The sequence below is a fragment of the Globicephala melas genome, chromosome 10 (assembly GCF_963455315.2).
Source record: "Globicephala melas chromosome 10, mGloMel1.2, whole genome shotgun sequence".
Taxonomy (NCBI): domain Eukaryota; kingdom Metazoa; phylum Chordata; class Mammalia; order Artiodactyla; family Delphinidae; genus Globicephala; species Globicephala melas.
In genome coordinates, this window is record NC_083323.1 from 21,076,626 (window position 1) to 21,099,800 (window position 23,175).

At 38.9% G+C, this 23,175-nt stretch overlaps 2 protein-coding genes across 5 annotated transcripts in view; one reads left to right on the plus strand and one right to left on the minus strand.

Moving 5' to 3' along the window:
* The window catches only part of SCYL2 (SCY1 like pseudokinase 2), a 58,368-nt gene extending 49,769 nt beyond the window's left edge, over positions 1–8,599 (minus strand). The window contains exon 1 of one of the 2 annotated variants that reach the window (XM_030856282.2): positions 8,428–8,599. The gene's annotated coding sequence lies outside the window, so the exon portion shown is untranslated. Of the gene's footprint in view, positions 1–8,322 lie in introns of both variants that reach the window. The other variant, XM_070046441.1, reaches the window with a different exon arrangement.
* Positions 8,600–8,769: 170 nt separating this feature from the next.
* DEPDC4 (DEP domain containing 4) lies at positions 8,770–22,231 on the plus strand. Of its 3 annotated transcripts, XR_009565461.1 has the most exons (5): positions 8,770–8,914; positions 11,080–11,491; positions 12,060–12,205; positions 21,278–21,504; positions 22,115–22,231. XR_009565461.1 is itself a non-coding variant. In XM_060306164.1 (4 exons), exons 1-4 carry the CDS (start codon positions 8,791–8,793, stop codon positions 21,334–21,336), a joined length of 741 nt encoding a protein of 246 aa, XP_060162147.1. In that variant the 5' UTR covers positions 8,770–8,790; the 3' UTR covers positions 21,337–21,909. The 3 variants fall into 3 exon arrangements, 2 of the variants coding, with proteins under 2 accessions (XP_060162147.1, XP_060162148.1); XM_060306164.1 differs by lacking the exon at positions 22,115–22,231 and having other exon boundaries at positions 21,278–21,909; XM_060306165.1 differs by lacking the exons at positions 21,278–21,504; positions 22,115–22,231 and adding an exon at positions 17,120–17,198.
* Positions 22,232–23,175: the final 944 nt, after the last annotated feature.

Consider the following 23,175-nt stretch of genomic DNA (forward strand, 5'->3'; position numbering starts at 1 on the left):
GGAAGAGAAGCCCCCAGAGCATCTGGCTTTGAAGGCGAGCAGGGCTCAACTGAGGCCTGGGCTCACAGGCCTCAACTGTGAGCAGGGCTCACAGGACTGAGGTAAACAGAGACTTCACTCTTAAAGGATGCACACAGGGACTTCCCTGGTGGCGCAGTGGTTAGGAATCCGCCTACCAATGCAGGGGACATGGGTTCAATCCCTGGTCCAGGAAGATCCCACATGCCACAGAGCAACTAAGCCTGAGCACCACAACTACTGAGCCTGTGCTCTGGAGTCCGTGCACCGCAACTACTGAGCCCATGTGCTGCAACTACTGAAGCCCGCATGCTCTGGGGCCCACGTGCCGCAACTACTGAGCCTGCGTGCTGCTACTACTGAAGCCCACATGCCTAGAGCCCGTGCTCCACAACAAGAGAAGCCACCACAGTGAGAAGCCCGCGCACCGCAATAAAGAGTAGCCCCCGCTCACTGCAACTAGAGAAGAAAAAAAAATGCCGCTAAAAAAAAAAATTAAGGAACTAGAAAAAATTTGCAAAGAAAGTAAAAAATGTAAAGGACAAATATTGATGCAAACAAAACAATAAACAAAGCAAATTAAAAAAAATACCATTTCAAGGATGTGAAGTACCTATGGATAAATTTGACAAGACACAAAGACTTGTACAATGAAAATAACAAAAATTTCTGCAAAACATTGAAGATGACTTAAAAACTTGTACAGGAAATGAAAGACTCAATATTGTTAAGGTGTCAATTTTCCACATCAATCTATAGACTCAACGCACTCCAATCAGAATCCCAGAGGCTTCTGTAGAAAGAAACTGACAAGCTGTTAAAATGTTACTCTGAGAACAGGTCCACTAGATTGTTTAAGGGTCCATGGCCCAGAAAGAAGTTTAAAGTCCTATCACTATTCAAACCTTCACCTGCCATGTGTATTCTTTCCAAAAATTGATTTACCTAAGAACAAGTCTGTGTCCTGCAAAATTTTCCTTAACCAACTCTTTTTTCACAGTTTTCTCCCACCTGAACAAAGTAAAATATTTTTCTCAGCCATCCCAGTCTTGTTATAGGGTATTTCCCTGGGTATAAAAATCTTTGGCAGGCATGCCAAAAGGGAAAATGCAATCTGAGAATACATTAATCCTGAAAGTCTCTTAAGAGTAAAGCAAAAAGAAGTTTGGTAAGAAATTCTGAAGAGGGTTGTGCTTAATTTCTTAACAGCAAAACCCCATGCCTTATCTGTCACAGAATTACAATTAAGAAACAAGATAGTCGTCACAGGGCTGTATAGGAACAAGTTTATTTATTTCAATTAATAAGCAAAAACTCCAAGGTTTTGATAAAAGTAAAACATAATCATAATACACCACAATCTAGAAATCAGATACTTTGTAATTATCTAGCCCTTGACAAAAAAATTCAGATGCCATCAACTTAAAACACAAAAAGAAGTACAACATCTTACAAAATTATTTAGAGAATACACAAGCAAAAATATTTGGAAGGCCACTGGCTTAAGGCAGCACTAGGTTGTGTCCTATTTTCTCAGTTAATTACATTATATTCATATAATTTACTTTCTATTAAAGATTTGAACTATCTGTAAATAGAAATAAAAATTCACTTTCTTTTTTTAATTTAATGCTGCATTTCTGTAAGCAGTTAGAAAATGTTGCTACTGGCATCATGAAAACATTCATTGCCATGCCAAGTTGTTCTCTATGAACATCTGCTGCTGATTTTGATGGGGAGGTGGAAGAGACATAAAAACGCTATTTAAAAATCTACATATACTTTCCTCTAACTCTGCCTGAGTAGCTACATATTACATGCCATGCACTTGCCATACACTGGAAATATAGATGTAAATGGAAACATGTCTGATATTTAGGGATCAGTCCAGTAGCAGACTCAGACCTGCAAAGATTTATAGCAATTAACTAGAGGTATGAATGTACCATGCTTTGGGAACATGAAGATTGGCTCAAAAATGAAGGGTTTTTTTGTAAATCAATTATACTCCAACTAAAAAAAAAAGTGTTTTTCAGCTAGGAGAAAAGGGAAGGAGCTTCCAGAAAGAAGGATTACTACATGCCAAGACATGGAGGGAAGACTATACATGATGTGATTTGAAAACTAGAGATAGTTCAGTATGAAAACAAAGGATATTTTCAGAGTTAATAGTCAAATTTGAGATGCCTATCCATCACCCAGAGTCAACACTGGTGTACACAAGGTAGAAATAGACATGGAAATTAATCCAGTGAATTATTTAATATTTATTGAGCACCCACTATGTACCTGATACCACATAAGAAACTGGGGAAGAAAGAAGTAAAGGAAAAATAAGCCATAAAGAGCTTACCATCAAAGGTAAGAGACAGAGAAGTAAACCAACCACAGCATTATTATCCTACAGTAATAAAATGCTACAGAATATACATACACAGACGCTACAGGAACAAAAAGAAGAGGAACAGACAGAAGAAAGTTTCCCCCAAACAGCAAAATCATACACGTCTTTAAAGGGGAGGAGGAGTGAACTAGATAGAGAGAGAATGGGACAAGTGTAGGAGTAAAAACTAGCAGTTCAGATAAAAACTGGAGGAAAAGAGAGAAGTATGGCAAAGGAGACTTAGAAAAGCCAGGTTACCAAGGGCATTAAGTAGTAAGAAACCAAGCTATGATAAGCCACAGATAGGTTTCAGGCCTGAGTAAAATGATTAATCACTCCATCATGCAAAGTGAAAGATATATGAGGGGTGGAAGTAGGGAATATGACAAGACTGAAGACACTGTCAATTTGTACTTCAGGAATTTTATACATACATAATTCAGAATGTATATAGGCCAAAAAACAAAAAAAAACAAAACAAAGGAAAGGACACTTGGAAATAGGGATAGAGAAGATAGGAAAGAGACAATAGGTGGAGAGGGTGTTTTAAAGGTGTTGGTTACATGGATATTTATTTTATAATTACATATTAAACTTCATTATGCATTTAAATGTATCATATATCAAATTTTAAACAAACTTTGAGAGGGAGAGGTTGCTGAATTAAGGAAATAGCAGTAAAGAAGGAGAGGAAAGGAAAAATTAAGAAAAGTTAAGAGAACTTGGTGACCCACTAGATAATTAGATAATGGAAAGAGACAAAACTAGGAATCCCAATCAAGTCTCTCATTTCAGAGTCTAGGCGGAGGATGAAGCCATTTACCAAGGCAAGGCTACAGGAGACAATTGCTTGTTTTGTGGGAGGAAAACCTCAATTTTGGACATGTTAAAGTTGAGTTGCCTGAATGACATTAATATGCATATATAGCTAGGAGGCTTTTAGATATGCAGGCCAAAAACTTAGAAAAAAATGTCTCAGCTGAAAATACAAATGTGGGCACCATGACCTTAAAGCAGTATAGTAGTTAAGACTACGGGCTTGAAAAAGGTTACACAAGGAGACCAAAAAAGAATATGTATATCACGAGAGTAACAGAAGGCTACTTTGACGAATGAAGGGGAGAAAAAAAAAAGAAAAAGTATATCATGAGAGTAACAGAAGGCTAAGGACAAAATGAAATGAATGAGTTTATGAAATAAGATCTGAGCCTAAATGAGATTTTGAATTATTGGCAATAGCTTTTTTTTTTTTTTTTTTTCCGGTACACGGGCCTCTCACTGTTGTGGCCTCTCTCGTTGCGGAGCACAGGCTCCGGACGAACAGGCTCAGCGGCCATGGCTCACGGGCCCAGCCGCTCTGCGGCATGTGAGATCTTCCCAGACCGGGGCACGAACCCGTGTCCCCTGCATCGGCAGGCGGACTCTCAACCACTGCGCCACCAGGGAAGCCCGGCAATAGCTCTTTGACATGTAAGAAACCTAGAGACCAAATATATTTTCTTAAAATGATAGCTTTTCAAATTTCACTTGATAAATGAATAAAGAAGTCTTATTTCTCTAAGACAAAATTATAAGTGATAGAAATATTTATTCGTATAAGTGATTGTCCTTTGTACACCATTTAGTAGAATTCACTTGAAATTCAATATTCCCCTTGTAAATCCCAGCCAAAATAAGACTTGGGGCAGCTTCAGTATGATCCCAAGATTATATCTCCCTACCATCTGATTCAGCCATCACTTGGCTTTTACTAAAACCAGTAGATGAATCTGTTCATACTAGATTTTACTTGTACCTGGCATAAGGTGAGTTGGGTATTCGGCACCTGATGGCAGGTGGCTGAAAGGAACTGGCAATCCTTTCAGTTCTGCCTACTCATAAACTGTAGATATAGCAGGATAAAATAAAACTTTGTGAATTTTCAAGTAGCAAAACTCCAAAAGTGGGCTTCCCTGGTGGCGCAGTGGTTGAGAGTCCGCCTGCTGATGCAGGGGACGTGGGTTCGTGCCCTGGTCCGGGAGGATCCCATGTGCCGCGGAGAGGCTGGGCCCGTGAGCCATGGCCGCTGGGCCTGCGCGTCCGGAGCCTGTGCTCCACAACGGGAGAGGCCACAGCAGTGAGAGGCCCGCGTACCGCAAAAAAAAAAAAAAAAAAAAAAAACTCCAAAAGTCCCTTTTTCTACTTCTCCAAGAATAAAATATTCTTTTTTAGTAATTTGATTAGTAATTTGAACAATAAGTAGAATTAGCTTGTTTTTTTGTTGGAAACACTGTAATGCAAATAAAAAGGTTACTGTAATTATACCTGATAATGAAATTATGTTTAGTAACTGTTAGTTACAGAGACTAGACTTTCAATAAGTACAAAATAATACACACTGACTACAAAAAACAACACAAAAAAATACAAATGAATTCAAAATAGTTTTAGTCCTTAAGAGGTACAAGGGTCTGAGAATTTTGAAATACCACTTATATAGTCATTTGTACAAATACTCATAAAATTTTATAATTTGAAATAAGAATTACATTAACATGACAAATAATTTTGACAAAATGCTTCATAAAACTTGGTAAAAATTTTGTACCTATACTTCTATATGCAGTGCTTATCTGTTTATATGTAAGATGATCCTGAGATATACCTTGGAAATACGTGTTTTTTTTCTTGTAGGGGGGCTTACAGATTACTAAAAGTTTTTAAAAGATACAGTTTTTAAAAAATGGTTAAAAACATTCTTTGGCCTATACAGAAACCATGTTTAATTTTACTCAGGAAACAAAGATCGTACCAGCTCAATACAATCATTCTCTTTACAACTACAGAAGGTATCTAATTATTATCAGTTGAGCTAGAACAGATTACTTCAGGGGACACACGTGATTTAAGAAACAAACAAAAAACTAAGAAGACTTAGCAATGTACAGTGAAGCACACATCCATTCAACAAACTACTGGGTACAGAAGAGGTGGAAAACACCATGCTAAGATGCAGTAGGAGAAACAAGAAGTAAAACATTGTTTCTATCATTAAGTTTGTATACAATAAGATTTTAAAAGCGGAATGAGAGGTTATAAGGCAACATATACTTAAATATCAAACTACTAATTTGAACAATAAGTAAAATTTGAGGAGAGATTACATCCAACTCTTTAGAAGGCCCTTCCAGCCCATGAACTTAGTGTAGCTTTACTACAGGAAGTCAACCAGATACTTGGAAATTATTCAAATTAAAAAAAAAAAAAGTAGCAACAGCACTGGGGTGGCAGTGTCTCACTATTCAGCTCCTCTAGCCAGAGAAAGAGGAAAAAGGAATAACTGGGTAGGAAATTAGACGAAATGGTCATTAAGGGCACTTCCCTAGTGCCCTCGATTTAAGAGCATATAAAATCCGAAACACAGCATAGTACAATGCATGAAAACTGAAACTCATAAAGCACTGAAGTGTTGTCTAAAACAATGGTTTTCAAACTCCAGAGCAATGATTTTCAAACTCTGGTGAACATCTAAAAACATCTAATAACATCTAAATGACTGGGTAACTTGTTAAAACATATAGATGTCTATGTACTATGTCAAACCTTTGGAATCAGAATGCATAAATGTGCAGTCAAGGCATTTATAGTTTGAGCAGTTCCCCAGGTGATTCTGATGCACAGTGAATTATATAATTAAGCACACAATCTTCAGTGGCAACAAAACCTGGGTTCAAACGCCAGTTCTAATACAAGCACTATGACCACCAACTAGCGTCCCTAACACTAATTCCAATCTTTCTAAAGAGGGAATTGCCACCCATTCCTCAAGTGACTGTTGTGAGGATTAAAGATGATACACAGAAAATGCTTAGTACAATTCCTGGCACATTTAGTAAGCAGTCAATGAATTTTCATTTAAAAAACATTTATTAAGCACTTACACAGTATCAGGAGATTAGGGAAATCTCATTAATTTATTAAGTATTAATAAGCATGGCAACTCTGCAATGGTGTCATGAGAACATATAATTAGGGGAATCTATCGTAATCAGGAAAGTCTTCCCTGACGTGAGCTGAATGATGAGCAGGCATTAACTGAATGAAAAGGAAAGGAAGAGCATTTCCAGGCAAAGGATGCATCATAATCAAAAGCCATATACCTGAAGCAGAACAGAAAGAACAGAGTGACTAGGAGGAACGAATGCCAGAAGGTGCTGTGGAGATGAGGTCGCAAAGGTAATTAAGAGGGACCTAAACAGCCTGTTAAAGATTTTAGTTGAGCTTAAAAACAGTGAAGAGTTTTAAACATGGAGATAATGTGATTAGATCTACATTTTGAAAAAGTCACTCAGTCTGGTGTGGAAAACTAGAGGGAGCCACAGTAAATGCAGGTAGACCCTAATTAGGAGACCATAAGTACTTCAAATGAGAAACGATGGTGGCTGGAATTAGAGTACTAGTATGAAAACCAGGAGTATACAGACTCAAGAGATATTCAAAGAGGCAAAATCAAGAGACTTCAAGAGAGACTGATATGAGGCCTGAGAGACAAGAAGTTGTCAAATCTCTACTGCTATAGAAAGGGATGGATGATGAAGCTAGTCACTTGAGTCAAACAGTAAGAGGACCTCTTTTTCTTGGGAGATAAGTCATGAATTTCAAACATGTGAGTATGAGTAGTTATTCCCAAGTATGGGGTTGATTTTTACAGAAATATTCCAGTGTATGTAAGTACAATGTGCTTCTATTTATTTTATTGGGTGTTTATGGATCTTAGAGACAAAAGGTTTCTGCATGTGTGTTAAGTGGATCTGAACAGAATGAAGGTCCTTCCTTTAGGTTCCGTTCCTTTAGAGTCCCCCCAAAGTGTCTTTTATGACTACAGTTTAATAGCGTCTCAAGAATTCTATTTATACACTCAGCTGATAAATTATTTTAAAACTTTTTAAAACTTAATATTTAAACCAAAAAATAAGAAGCCAAACGAAAAAAGGCCTGCAAAGTCCAAAAGGAAGCTTCAATCACCTGACTTTCAAGCTGTTACCAGAACATGACTGGTTTTAGTGACAGGTTGGTTTGGAAGCATTAACCTTAAACTATATTAATTTTCCAGAATGGAGAGGCTTGCGAATGCGACTTAGAAAACTTCTTACTCATAGAATCCAATTTGTAAAAAAAAATGATGATTTTTTTTCAGATGATTTTCATTTCATTTTTCAGATGATTCCTGACTTTGATCTACAAAAATACTAGTTTGCAACTTACAATTGTAAGTCACTACCGACATAGTGCTTTTAACTCGCTTGAGTCTGGAGTCTCGGGAAGACTGTTTTGGGAGTTGACGTGACAATACTGGTCCCCTTCATAACTGATCATAGGTATGTATTCAGTCGTATCCCAAGTTTTTGCAAGCCTCATGGGTCTCAACCTTCTTCCATCCTTTCTCTCCCGCTTAGAAAAACAGGAGTGCAGGAGCCTCGGAGCGGGTATTTAACAAAACACCTGCCCCACCCACCTCACAAACAATAACCTTCCATTCCAGAACTAAAGCTACTGTCAGAAAAGGACGCCGGGCGGTAGGGCCCTAGATGGTAACCCAGGTTATCAGAGGTGGACCTCAGAACCGAGGGGAGCTGTTTGTTCTCACCCAGTCCCAGAGTAGTGTCCAATTTCCCAAAAGGGAACCAAGATCTCCACCACGGAAACCCGAGCTCCCGAGCCGGAGCCGGGGGCTCTCCCTCCAGCAGATGGCTCCAGCCCGGGGTCTCCAGTCGCTTCCAGGCCTCTTCGGGAGACTCGGGCCTCCCAGATCCTCTCCCCGGAGCTCGCCGCTCCCCCAGCCCGGCTTCGCGCGGGCGCCCAGAGCCCCGCCGCCCCGCCTGCACCCGGCAGGCCCGTCACCTGGCAACAGTCGCCAGCCCCGGGGACCTTGGGAGGCCTACCCCAGGCGCGGATCCTTCCCCATTCCTTTTCGCTGCTTGAGGAGCCCAAGCGAGAGCGCTGCCGGTGAAGGAGGTCGTTCCGTGCCCGTGGGGGGGGTCACTCACCTCTTCCCCTTCTCCCCCGGGAGGGGCGGTGCTGGGGCTCTTTTCCCCCGCCCCCCCAAACGCCTCCTGGCTGCTCCTGCTCAGCCCCGGCGCCTGGCCACTGCCGCCGGCTTACTCCATAGCTTCTCACACTCGCGCGGCCTCAAAGGCTGGAACCGGAGGAGGGAGGGGGGAGGGGAGGGGAGGGACTGGGGAGGAAGAGTAAGGGAGGGGGAAGAAGACCGAAAGACCAGCCAGCCCGGGCATGACGTCACTTCCTGCTTGTTCGGAAGGGGCGGGGCCGGGGCGTCTTCGGCCTCCGCCTCCCGAGAACGGGGTGGGGGCGGGGTTACGGGCCGGGGGAGGAGCCCGGCGGACGAGTTTATGGCGGTTCTTTTGACTCCGTGGTTCCGTAGCCTTGGCAGCCAGAGCCAGTTTCCCGGCCCAGGGCGGAGTGTGTCAAGTTTCGTGAGCCCTAGAGATGTTTTCTGCCGGAAAAGGAGGACAGGTACACCTTTGGATCCTAACCAAATGTGCACCGAAGTGGGGGGACGGCTGAGGGGAGCGGGCGCTTTGGCCTTTGCGCCTCAGGCCTCTGGGGCCCGCCCCTTTCCTGGACCCGTCCCTTTCCCGGCCCACTGCTCTCCCAGTCCCGCTGAGGACGGACACTGGACCTTTTCAGAAGCTACTGTCCTTGGGGCGTCCTGGAAAGCGGTGCTTCTCAAACTTTAATATACATACAGATCATTTGGGAACTTTGTTAAAATGCAGTTTGGATTCAAGAGTAGGGTCTGATATTCTGCTTTTCTAATAAGTTCCCAGATGATGCCACTGCTGCTGGTCAGCGGGCTACACTTAGAACAAGGGGTTAAAAGTACTAGATGGCAAGTCCTTGAGCACGAGGACTATTTCTTTAACCTAGCCTACTTGTTTAATGACGCTTAGAGGGGCAGACGGAAAATACCCCTGTCTCCTCTCATAGACTCCTAGCTTTATCCACCCCACCCTACCCTAACCCAGTCCCTACTCCCTCCTCAAACCCTCCCCGTTTCCACTCCTCGCCCTCCACGCCCTACTCCTGTCTATGCACTGTCCACAGTGTCTCGGGCCAATAGTTCAAGGACAGACAGACAGAAAGCTTCTGTTACAGAAGGCATTTGAAGGTGATGGGCTTTTATTTCTGTCCTAAACATCAGACCATTATGTAAAGTTGGACATCCTGTTTCCAGCTATTCATAGTCAGAGGAAGAAAGAGCTTAAATTCTCAGATTCTAACAACAACGAAAATCTAGAAACAACATTCTAGATGTTTCAACGTATTCCCTTATCTTATTAAAAATTTTTTAATAAAAATTTACTGGGGTAGAGGGGAATGAGCAGTGATTGCTAACTATGGGTTTCTTTTTTTTTAATTAATGTTTATTGAAGTATAGTTGCTTTCCAATGTTGTGTTAGTTTCTACTGTACAGCAAAATGAATCAGCTATACATATACATATATCCCCTCTTTTTTGGATTTCCTTCCCATTTAGGTCACCACAGTGCACTAAGTAGAGTTCCCTGTGCTATACAGTATACTCTCATTAGTTATCTATTTTATACATAGTATCAAGAGTGTATATGTGTGTATGGGTTTCTTTTTGAAGTGATAAAATGGTCTGGAGTTAGATAATAGAGATAGCTGCACAGCTTTGTGAATGTACCTAAAAACCATTGAATTGTATGCTTTAAAAGGGTGAATTTTGTGGAATGTGAATTATATCTCAATTTTAAAATTTTACTGTCTACAATTAATTGAAAAAATTATATATGTACGTTATAAAAACTGGAAATATGTATTCTAAAAAGTGAGTATCCTTTCATTACACCTATTTCCTAAAGGTTACTTTGAGGTTTATCCTTCCAGACTTTTCTATTTACATATATTTGTATGTAGGTTGGGAATTCATTTTTGCATAACTAGGATGATAGTATATAAATTGTTCTGCCCAACCTCATTGGTTTTTTGTTTTTACTACTTAATGAAATCCTTCCGTGCTATAAATGTCATTCTTCCTAATGGCTGCTTAATATCCTATAATAAGGCTATTCCATAATTTACTTAACTATTCCCCAGGCACTGGACATTTTCATTGTTTTCAGATTTTCATTATTCCTCACAAACTTTTATTTTTCAAGAAGAACAGCTGGCAGATAAATTGATCAGTTTTTTCAGCTCCTTGCCGTAGATTTCTTTCATGCAATGCTTGTCATTGTTCAAAAGGCAAAAAGAAGAAAGGAAAAGCAGAGTCTGGTGAAGCCACATCTCTGTAATAATCAAGACTCCAATGTGTGTGTACATTCCTTTTAAATGTAGCCTGAAATAATATTCTTCAAGACTAAGTCTAGCTAGTTATTAAGCATGTAACATTAGGATGTATAAATTCACATAGTAGTATATTTCATATCAGTAAAGCAAGTTCCTAGGTTTACTCTGATTTTATTGGCAGACGCACATGTGCAAACTTAGTAAACATATTATAGTTTACACAAGATGGGAAGAGAAGAAACTTAAGAAAGACATTGTTAGCAGATGTGCCATACAAAAGCATAAGGTTGCCAAAACAAAAAAAACTTACATATTTTTGTGTAATCTAAATTTGTTAGAAACATATGTTTAATTTTTTTTTTTCAGGATGCTCTGGTCCTTTTCAAGCTACTCAGCTATGGGATGGTATTATTCACTCCCTTCAGACTCAAGTGGTAATAAAAAGAAGGAGGCATCATTTACGAACATACAGAGGCTGTTTTACTGGTTCTGATGCTGTTGATGTAGTACTAAGTCACCTTATGCAAAATACGTGCCTGAGCAGTAATGATATCTCTCGTCTTAAAGGAGTTCGTCTTTGTCAACTTCTAATGAACCATAAAGTATTTGAACCAGTAGAAATGAAGCTATTCAAAAATGAAAAGGAATTGGAATTTGAGGATTCAAACAATAGTCTCTACAGGTTTCTAGGGAATAAATCATCTTATGTATTTTGCAAAAGAAAAAAGGATTCTGAGACTGGGTTAAATGATGAAATAAAAGCAAAGGAATCTTTAAGGTTAGTGTTAACCAAGATACTGTAATATATTGTTTTTAGTTGCTGGCAGGACAGTCGTCATTGAACAAACCTTGAATATTATGCTTTCTGTTTTTTTCAGAAGTCAATAAAAGAAATAGCCGTGTAAAAATTAACCTTTTCTGCATTTGCTGTAAAACTGTTATGGAGGACATGATCACAAAAATATTTCAGAATTTGTACCAGGAAAAACTTTCTCTCCTCTGATGAATTATATGCTTCCTAATTTTTGAAACATGACTTAGCCAAAGTAGCTAAAGCCAAAGTTATGGAAACGAAACTAGACCAGAAATTTTCTACTCTGTCACAGCAGCCATGATAACCTTAGAATTAACTTTTTTTTTTCTGTTTATTTACAATCCTAACATCCTCTTCTCGTGATATTCTGTTATTTAATACATTTATTACTTGTATCTTTTATTGTAAGCTGCCTGACATCCTTTTTGGAAATAGGAAATGTATAAATAAGTTTTAATAAGTAAATTAAAATGCATATTTGAAATTTTGGCCCTGTATGTAATGGAAAAATTCACATATTATTTCTTAACAGACCAGAAGGCAAAGTGATTTCAAATCCTCTAGCACAAGAGATTGGTGAGGAAAGAATTGAGGAACTTATTGATACAATGAGTGGGACTCTGGCTTTACCTCCAAACATCACAGTTGACAAACCTGTTCTTCCACTTTCAAAAGAAGGTAATTTCAGTTTTCATTACTTTTTTCCGAACTTTGTAAGAAGAGCTGACTTTTTTAAATAGAACTTACTTTTTGGAACAGTTTTAGGTTCACAGAAAAATTGAACAGAAAGTACAGAGAGTTCCCATGTGCCCCCTGCCCCCCACACATACCCAGCCTCCCCCACTGTCAACATCCTGCACTGGAGTGGTTATTTGTTATAATCCATGGACCTACATTGATATATCATTATCACCCAAAGCCCACAATTTACAGTAGTGTTCACTCTTGGTGGTGTATATTATGTGGGTTTTGACAAATGTATGATGACTGTATCCACCATTATAGTATCATACAGAATAGTTTCACTGCCCTGAAAATGCTCTGTACTTCACCTGTTCCTCCTTCCCTCCCCGTTACCCCGCTGGCAACCACTGATCTTTTTTTTTTTTTTTTTTTTTGTGGTACGCAGGCCTCTCACTGTTGTGGCCTCTACTGTTGCGGAGCACTCCAGACACACAGGCCCAGTCGCTCCGCGGCATGTGGGATCCTCCTGGACCGGGGCACGAACCCATGTCCCCTGCATCAGCAGGCAGACTCTCAACCACTGTGCCACCAGGGAAGCCCACCACTGATCTTTTTACTGTCTCCAAGAACTGACTTTTCAAATACAATAGAAGTAGTGTGTTTGGCGTACTGACTCACTACTCCTCTCCCCGTAAGAGTTTCCTTCTACATAGTGATTGCATCACACAAGACAGGTGAGGCAATGTAGATCCAATAACATTTAGTTTATTTTTTTTACAATGACCATGATCAGATTAACTGGAGGTACTACAGTCCTTACTACCAGAAAAAAAACATGCAAACTCATTACCAGTCCTTATTATTTATAATGCAAGACCATCTTCTTATGAGCATATCCTTTGCCCATTGTATAAGCTCCTCCCAAACATCTCCCTACTCTTTGCCTTTCAGAACAAACTAGCTAGGCTACCTATTGCTCTAATTCTCTTTACCATTTACTTCATCTATCTACTTGTGGTTTTGTCCTTATAAGGCAACTTAACAGTTGAAAGAAGAGCCGCATACCCAGGGCAATTAGGAGGGTTGCATACACAATTCATTAATGGTTACACACTTTACTGCATGTGGTCAAACCATGATGGAAGTAAGACAAGCATGATTTGCACACTGGAGGAGCAAAGGTTATCAACAATAACTAGGATAAGTGTGATAAGGGAAATGCACGGTGCCCAAAGAAAGGGTGCAGAGTGAGAAAAGAAGAGGGATTAGAAGAAGACTCCGAGAAAGATTAATATTTAGAGGACAGGCTGAAGAAGAGGAGCCAACAAAAGTTCAGTTTTTACCTATTACAAATGAAAAAGAAAAACTTGTCTCATCATTTTCCCATGAGGATATAGGGTACCTCTAGAAATTTCTAACTAAAGATGGATATAATTGATCAGTAAAGATGCTCATAAAAGTAATTTTCATTTATTGGGCCTTTCTCTGGGCCAGGCAATTTCTTATGCATTTTATATTTATTCTCTGTAATTTAACAATAGCCCTGTAAAGTGAGGGGTAAAACTTCCTTTTTATAGTTTGGGAAACTGAGACTCAGAAAGATAAATAAATAAATAAGACATGGTAGGGAAGGAAAGTTGGCACTCTTATGTACTTTTTTAAACATTTTAATTTTTATCTTTGTTATACATGCACATAATGTAAATCATTCAAATAGTCCTACAGGTTTTGTTACCAAAAAATAATAATTCCCTACCCTTCCCCTCTCAACCATTTCCCCCTCTCCAGAGACAACCATTTACAATTTGTATAAATTGTAATTCATGTGTGTTGTAAATGTATCTCACGTCTCTAAATGTCATGCTTATACTGCTACTTCATGCTTTTTCAGTTTTAGGGACATCTAGTAATTTTCTACAAAGGAAAACAGGGTTTTAGGCCTGTTCCCTTTCTTGCATCTATCTCCCCAACTCTTTAAATGATACATATACTTTTATATACTCTTATGAGTAACATATTTAACAAAAAGATGTTGGGTGAGGGCTTCCCTGGTGGTGCAGTGGTTGAGAGTCCGCCTGCCAATGCAGGGGACACGGGTTCATGCCCCGGTCCGGGAAGATCTCACATGCCGCGGAGCGGCTGGGCCCGTGAGCCCTGGCCACTGAGCCTGCGCGTCTGGAGCCTGTGCTTCGCAACGGGAGAGGCCACAACAGTGAGAGGCCCGTGTACCGCAAAAAAAAAAGATGTTAGGTGAAAACAGGAATATCTTTAGTTTTAAGACTATTGTGTTTAGCCAGAGATTTTAAACAGTAAGTCACACAACAATAACTATTAAGTTTTGCTTTTTTAAAAAAGGAGTTTTTTGGTTTTTGGTTTTTTTGGCCACACTGTGTGTCTTGCAGGATCTTAGTTCCCCCACCAGGGATTGAACCCAGGCCACAGCAGTGAAAGCACCGAGTCCTAACCACTGGACCGCCAAGGAATTCCCTAAAAAAGGAGATTTTATGTTAAAAATTTTATGTTATTTTATGTTGAAACAAAAATCTTGGAAGTCTTGGAACCACTGCTTGGTTCCGAGTCTTGGAACCACTGCTTTACTTTAGACTTAATTTAGCTTAGATGGTTTATTTTATAGACAAGGAAACTGAGACTCAGAGAAGTTAGATAATTTGCCAAGTTTCCACAGTTAACTAATGGCATCAAGATTCAGACCTAGATTTCCATACTTTTACCCAGTGTTTTATCATTATTGTTGCAACAAGGTGTTGTAACTTCTAAAACGGGTACAACTGAAGTTATGTTTAGTTGGTATGTTTGCTCTTTGTTGCAACTGAATATGTCAGCCTTCAGAACAGAGAAACACAAAAAACTATTTTAGTTGTTCTCTCTAATAAAACATAGTTTTGAGAGAAGTAGTCTTTAATAAATTACTAATAGGAAATCTCTTTATGTTCAAAAGTCTTGAATCTGCTAGGGTAGGTTTTTTCTTTGTTTTTTGTTTTGTAAAAAGCCTTGCAAAAGAGAATTAACTTTAAAATTGGCTGGTTGTTCTTGTATTTAATGAGTTAAAAAAAGTTAACTTTTTTGGAATTTACGTTTTCATACCAAAACTTTTTGGAGAAAGTGCATTTGGAAGTGTCTCTAAACTCTAACAAATCAGGCATGAAAGGAGTTTTTGTTGTTGTTATTATCCGCTGAAATCTGATTCTTCTGTGATCCTCAAGCACAAAAACAACCCCCTCAGATATAAAACTATGTGGTTTTATAAGATTAAATAATTAGCTGGCCAACAAGAAAATTTAAGCCACTTTCTATTTGGAAAAATATGGCTGGTTAAAGGTATGCAGTTGGCAACACACCTATATACATTTCAGCCAAGAAATAAAAGTATGGAGTTTCTCTTTTTTTTTGAGAAAGGTCATTTCTTAATTCCCAAAGAACTGAGAAACCAACTTCACTTGAATTGAGTTGAAAAATCTGCTAGCAGTGGTAAAGCAATGCAGTCCCAGGACTGCAGGCTTTTTGCAAATTTGTATTTGTGAGTCTAGTAGAGTTAAGGTGAACCACCTTTGCTGAGATTTGTTTATTTTTTACAGGTGTTTCTTACTGATAATATAATGACTAATATTTTTGAAATATATGTGCGTTGTTTTAGAAATGTGAGGGGTTCTAAAGGTGCAGAACCTCTCCCTCACCTCACCTCTGTGGGGTAGGTCTCAGGGGAATGCCAATATCAGCTGGAGCAATTCCACTATTAATCTGTTTTACCTGACTTCCAGAAGAATATGTTTGTTCAAAGGTTTCCTCAGCTGAGACAAAGTTTGATTCCTACTGAACACACTGTACTTCTCCCACCAAAACATTTACACACTTAATGAAATTGCAAGTTTACTTGTCATTATTTCCCACTGGAGTGTGAGGTACTTAGACAGGGACAGTCCTTACCTTTTTCACTGTTGTATCCCTGTTGAGTGGCCCAGTGCTTAGCTGTTGGTAGATTACATTTAGTGGATGAATGGCTCACAGACAGCCTCCTCATTTTATAAATATTTTCTTTTTATTTATGCATCTATACACATACGCTCATATGTACATATATGTGTATATGTGCATGTGCATGCCCGTGTGTGTGTGTGTGTGTGTGTGTGTGTGTGTGTGTAGGCTATGCTAAACGCTGCTTGGATTGTATGCTTTTCAAATGTAGAGTCTATCCCCTTGGATCCCCGTCATTCAGCACAGTGATCATTGAGTATGAAGTGCTCCGTTAAGATGAGGGTGGTGACTGTATGTGTTGCTACAGTATCCTTCTTGAGTCTAATTTCCTCACACAGAGCTAGCTATTCTATTTATCAGCTCTGCACTTGGCTAGTTTGTTCTAGACATGCACATTTCTCTGCTCCCTCACCTTCAGGTCTTTGCTCAAATATCATCTTCCCAATGATAATTCCCACACATCTTATTTAAAATTGCAATACTAACCCCCTAATGTAGTCTAATCTCCTTTTTTGCTTAATTTCTCTCCATAAAACTTACTATTAGCTGACACACCACATATTTCACTTTTTGTTTGTTTGTTTATTTATTGCCTGCCTCCCTCTCCCCACTAGAATATAAGCTCCATTAAGGCCAGGATTTTGCCTGCTTTGGTTACCCTGGAACCTAGAACAGTGCCTAATACAAAACAGGTCTCAATAAATATTTGTTGAGTAAATGAATGTTCTGTCTTGATGCTATTGCTAAGAATAGTCTTTTTTCCACTTTTGGATGTATTCATAATATATCTATTCATATTTCTTGGTGACTTGATAAAATTTGCCTTCATCCATTTCATATGTGGCTATCCTTACCTCCTTACATAGGGTGTGGCTGCTGAAGGGCCACTATTTTTATATATGTATCTTTTTCTAGCACCTGGTTCAGTGCTGTGCCCAAAGGTTGGTATCGACAAATGTGGACTGATTGATTAGAGGCTACTTACGATCTCAAGTCTTTACTAAAAGATTGCTAATTTGATTTATTTGGGGCCAATAACTCAGAAGTAGTAAACTCAGATGCCTTTAGGAGCCAGGCAGATTGGAGAGCAGGTGAGTACTTCATTTTCAAACGTGTAGGAAAAATTGTTGTTTTGCTTGAAATGTAGGGCCCTCTTGGCTATTTTTCCTTTTCCCACTTAAGGAAGAGATATAACTATAGGGAAATTAATTTCTACTGTAACAAAACCAACAGGACAATACCATGAAAATGGTAGCTGACACTCAACTTCACTGTTTGGGATACAGTAGGAAGTGGTGGGGTTTGTGGTGAGCTGGAAATGACATTCCAATGCAAATAAGGTAGCCACTAATTCATATCAGCTAACTTTGGTCAGGCATTAATTGAAGCCCGGTATCATGAGATTTTAAGATTTTTTTTTCTTATTTATTTATTTGTTTATTTTTGCTGCGTTGGGTCTTCATTGCTGCGCGTGGGCTTTCTCTAGTTGGGGCGAACGGGGGCCTACTCTTCCTTGTGCAGAGCACAGGCTCTAGGTGTGCAAGCTTCTCATTGTGGTGGCTTCTCTTGTTGCGTAGCACAGGCTCTAGGTGCGCGGGCTTCAGTAATTGTGGCACATGGGCTCAGTAGTTGTGGTTCACAGGCTCTAGAGCACAGGCTTCAGTAGTTGTGGCACACGGGCTTAGTTGCTCCACGGCATGTGGGATCTTCTCGGACCAGGGCGCGAACCCGTGTCTCCTGCACTGGCAGGTGGATTCTTAACCACTGCGCCACCAGGGAAGCCCTCTTAAGATATTTTTAGAGAAGCTTGAAACCCGGAATTTTATATGAAATCTCCCTTTTTTTTTACGGTACGCAGGCCTCTCACCGTTGTGGCCTATCCCGTTGCGGAGCACAGGCTCCGGATGCGCAGGCTCAGCGGCTATGGCTCACGGGCTTAGCTGCTCCACGGCATGTGGGATCTTTCCGGACCGGGGCACGAACCCGTGTCCCCTGCATCGGCAGGCGGACTCTCAACCACTGCGCCACCAGGGAAGCCTGAAATCTCCCATTATTTATACAAGTTAATTCTATTCAAAATACTTTATAACCAAACAAATCATGACTATGGTCCAAATTTAATACGTAGGCTACTGGCAGTAAAGCTCCACGAGAGATTTACTGTAGCTGTTGATTTTTTTTTTTTTTCTTTTTTGCGGTACGCGGGCCTCGCACCGCTGCGGCCTCTCCCGCTGCGGAGCACAGGCTCCGGACGCGCAGGCTCAGCGGCCGTGGCCCACGGGCCCAGCCGCTCCGCGGCACGCGGGATCCTCCCGGACCGGGGCACGAACCCGCGTCCCCTGCATTGGCAGGCGGACTCTCAACCACTGCGCCACCAGGGAAGCCCAGCTGTTGCTTTTGTAATTTTGTTTCATTTAAAGGAAAAACAAAATATTAATGATGATCTGATAATTAGGATAACGAAAAACTTTATTAACCCTTAACATAAATGACCAGAAACCCAAGTTAAAATTAACCTAATACTGTATTTTTATTTAAAAGCAATTTAACTACAATTATCTCTGCTTTGAATAAAATTATAAATAATTAGTAATCTCATTCTCTCCAATCATCAAAATAATTTATAAGCAGGACCAGTAGTTTTTTTTAATATCTGGAATTAACCTATTGATCACCTTAAAAGCTAGATAATATCACTTTATAATTAACATAGCCAGAAAATAAAATCAATATGGCTCATAACCCTGATGTCTATTTAAAGGTCAATCTTGAAAAGAGAAATTGTAATTTAGCAAAGTTAAATTATCCTAACAAATTAATCCATTATATTATTAGCTTTTCTGTTGTATTACTAGAAATGGAAGAATTCTATGATACTGGTTGAATATGTATATGTTATTTATTAGTATGATAGTTATATTATTTTTCTTTCTAAGCTGTGGAACATGTTTGGAAACAACAAACATTGCTACGTATTCTTCAACTGATTCACATTCCATTCTTAGAAAATATTTTGGAGCCTCCAGTTAAAACACAAAATCTCTAATTAAGTAAAGAGGAAGATCTTGTTATCTCAAACACTTACCTCGACAGAGAGGTTATTCCAAGCTTATGTCTACTTGAGTGAGTGACCATTTTTATTGTCAATTTATAACTAAAATGTTCTTTCACATATTTTGCCCTTGGTATTTTAAGGTGGGAGAACATATTCATATGTATGAGCAGACATCATCATTGATTTAAAAATTAATCACTGTGAATTTTCATTTGATCTAAAATAGAAAGACACTGGTTATGACCTGTGAGAGGATTATTGGAAATCTGAGTGGTTTCATTCATATGAGTTCAGTCATGATTTGTCAATCATTCTTTCCCTGCACCAGCCCTGAGTGTTTTTTCAAAGTTCTATTATTTCCGTTCTATAACCATAAAATAAAAACCATCATGGTTTCTACCAGTTTATTTATTCCTGCTTTAAGAGAATCCTCAGTCTAGTAGGGGAGACATTCATGAAACAAAACATTACAGTCCAATGAAATAAGCCCTATCATAAATCAGTTGCTAGGAACCATAAGTATAAGACCTTGGGTACTGTTGAGATTCCAGCAAAGAGAACTGATATGATGCTTTCTGCCGCATGGGCCAAACAAGAAAAGAACATCAGACTCCAAACCTGAGAACCAGAAAGCTTCAGATCCTACAAGGAGCTTGATGATCAGAGACCTGTGAACCCACTTAGATCGTCAACCATTGTCCTGTTTGCACATGACATGTTTGCTCCTAATTCAACAGGCTGAGAAAGACCTAGCAAATGAGTCTTCCCCAGCCCCTGAGTCAGGGAGAATATAGGGACACCAGCAAAGAAACAGGATTTCTTTAGATGCCTCTGCAGGAAACAGACAGCAGCTAGTCAGCCTTTATGAGCTTCCAAGTGGAAAGTGTAGGTTATCTGCAAGAGAAATGCAATCCAACTGTCATTAATTTTTTCATCTGCAACACTAGGAGCTAGAAGATAATAAGTCACACATGTTAGGCAATATGTTCCATTCAACAGGGGTTGGTGTGGGTGGGGAGAAAAAAGGAAATGGAACGGGAAAGAGAATAGGAGGGAAGAAGGAAAGATATTTGAGGATCACCGAGAATTCATAGAATATATCACTCAGGAACCCCCTCCTAGGAAAATATTTGAGGAAAGATTTTAATCTGACTACAAAGAAATAACCAGAACCCCAAGATGGAGACAGATGAAGAGGAAAGGAAAAATTGGTAGGCAATGAACTTTGGTCTGTGCACTCTCACTATTTTCTCTTCTCCCTAATTTTGTACCCACATATGTGCATGCATACAAACACACATGTACACACAACATATTCGAAGTTGATATGGTAAGGCTGTGTGAGAATGTACAAAATATAAGTGCTAAATAAGATATCAAAAAAAGAAGGACATAGTATTAAGGGAAATTATAATGAATACTAACCTATCTCAGCAAAACCTGGGGGTGGGGAAGGTGGAGGAGAAGGGGGAATTAAAGACCTTCCAAAATCATCACTGAAGGGAGGGAGGAGTGAAAGGATCCTAAGTTGCTTATCTTATTGAGGTCGGGAGATAAAAAAGGGGAAAACAGTGTGTGGTGGGATAAACGGTGCATCTTAATGGGGGAAATATTTGGTATCTTATTTTCGAATAGTGATAGAACCATATGCACCTAATGATCAGAGTGGGAAAGGGGAGAGGAAACACCAGTGCAATGCAACAGTACAGATGAACTCCTCTGAACAAAATTTAACAAAGTTAGAAACAAATAATGAAAAGGTGGCCCACAAATATTTTAATTCCTTTAAAGTAAAGGTACAGAAAGGTGTGGTGGTATTTGGTGAGGAGAAAAGCTATTCCCTCTCATTTACTCCTTCAGTCATCCAGCAAAAATTATTTAAAAGATTCTCAAAACTAGTTTCTTCTTTAGGTTTGGTTAATTATAAGCTAGATTTTATTGTTTTATCAAACAATGTTTTAGGCAGTTAAATGGAAACGTTAACCATTAATTTATTTTATTTTGTTTTTTACCTCCAGGATTGATAACTGGCTTAATTCAGCAATTGAATGCTTGGAATATTTCCCTGACCAGTTAATAGTTACTGTCAGTGAGCAGTTAGTTCAAAACAGAAATGAAGAGACAAGATTGAATACACAGAAGAAGTTACTCTTTGATGTCATAGTAAAATATTATAATCAAGAGAGAGATTGCTTATTAACTGATGAGTATTTTGATATTCATTCAGGAATTATTGAACTTTTAGGTAAGAGATGTTTAAACTTCAGTTTTTTTGCATAATCTTTTTTAATAATACAAGTTGCAGAAGATTTTATGTATTATATGAGTATTACATTTTAATATTTTTCTTCTATGATGTCAAAGTACTTCATAGAGTCTTTTTTCAATTCACTTGGCCTGCCACGTAAATTGTACTATCAAATGTAATACTGTAGTATAGCAATTAGATCTAAGGTAATTCTATCACAGGGACATTCTAAGAAAAATTTTGATATAGTACTAGAGGATTAAAGAACTGAGGTATCTGGAAATATTGTATTAATTTGATGACCTTTTAGCAAAATAAAAATTGAGTGACACATCATGTCTCTTTTTTAGCTTTGTAGGTGGCCATATAATTTCATGTTAAAAACAAATTGCTGTTTGACAATGCTGGATATAATTATGCAGGTGTTTGGCATAATATGTAGATAACTTCCTGTGTGTTTGAAATATTTCCTAATAAAAACTTTCAAGTGTAAAAAAGAATCTGCAAACCAAACACAGTATCATAGCATTTTAATTGACTGCTACGTACTATAATCTCTGGGGTTTTTTTGTCCCTTGCTTTGTCTTCTTTGTAACCCATGTAACAGAAAATGAGAAAAGAACAGAAGCACTTGAAGCAACACAACTATATCTAAGATTATTGTTGCCCAACGTTAGAGAAGAATTACGATGGCTACTCACTTTTATGGCAACTGCATCAGAACCCAATGCCTACAAATTACAAAAACAGGTGAAAAAAATTGCAATAACAGTTTTACAATCTTCTGCTATTTTTTTTAATAAAAATGATTCAAGTTAATGTTACTCTTTCTGTTTACAGTTTGTTCAAAAAGAGTCATGTACCACAATATTCATTGCAGCTCTATTTACAATAGCCAGGACAAGGAAGCAACCTAAGTGTCCATCAACAGATGAATGGTTAAAGAAGATGTGGCACATATATACAATGGAATATTACTCAGCCATAAAAAGAAACGAAATTGAGTTATTTGTAGTGAGGTGGATGGACCTAGAGTCTGTCATACAGAGTGAAGTAAGTCAGAAAGATAAAAACAAATACCTTATGCTAACACATATACATGGAATCTTAAAAAAAAAAGGTTCTGAAGAACCTAGGGGCAGGACAGGAATTAATACACAGACATAGAGAATGGACTTGAGGATATGGGGAGGGGGAAGGGTAAGCTGGGACGAAGTGAGAGAGTGGCATGGACATACATACACTACCAAATGTAAAACAGAAGCTAGTGGGAAGCAGCCGCATAGCACAGGGAGATCAGCTCGGTGCTTTGTGATCACCTAGAGGGGTGGGATAGGGAGGGTGGGAGGGAGATGCAAGAGGGAGGAGATATGGTGATATATGTATACGTATAGCTGATTAACTTTGTTATACAGTAGACACTAATACACCATTATAAAGCAGTTATACTCAAATAAAGATGTTAAAAAAAAGTTTTTAGTTATTCTGCACCTAGTTTTTCATCAAAAAATATAATAAATGGAGATTAGGGCCCAGGTTACATAAATGTTTAATTCTACAGTCACTAAACCAAAATTCATGTTTATAGCTTGTGAAATGGGTCCCAGATTCCAACCAGGAATTTAGAATGAACATTTTCTCTACCCTCCTCTTCCTTACCACTTAGCC

Excerpts from the sequence above, each read along its gene's own strand:
- DEPDC4 (XM_060306164.1), top strand. The coding sequence starts at position 8,791 with ATGGCGGTTCTTTTGACTCCGTGGTTCCGTAGCCTTGGCAGCCAGAGC. Across the intron at positions 8,915-11,079 it reads CTGCCGGAAAAGGAGGACAG|GATGCTCTGGTCCTTTTCAA; the intron begins GTACACCTTTGG and ends TTTTTTTTTCAG. Across the intron at positions 12,206-21,277 it reads TCTTCCACTTTCAAAAGAAG|GATTGATAACTGGCTTAATT; the intron begins GTAATTTCAGTT and ends TTTTACCTCCAG.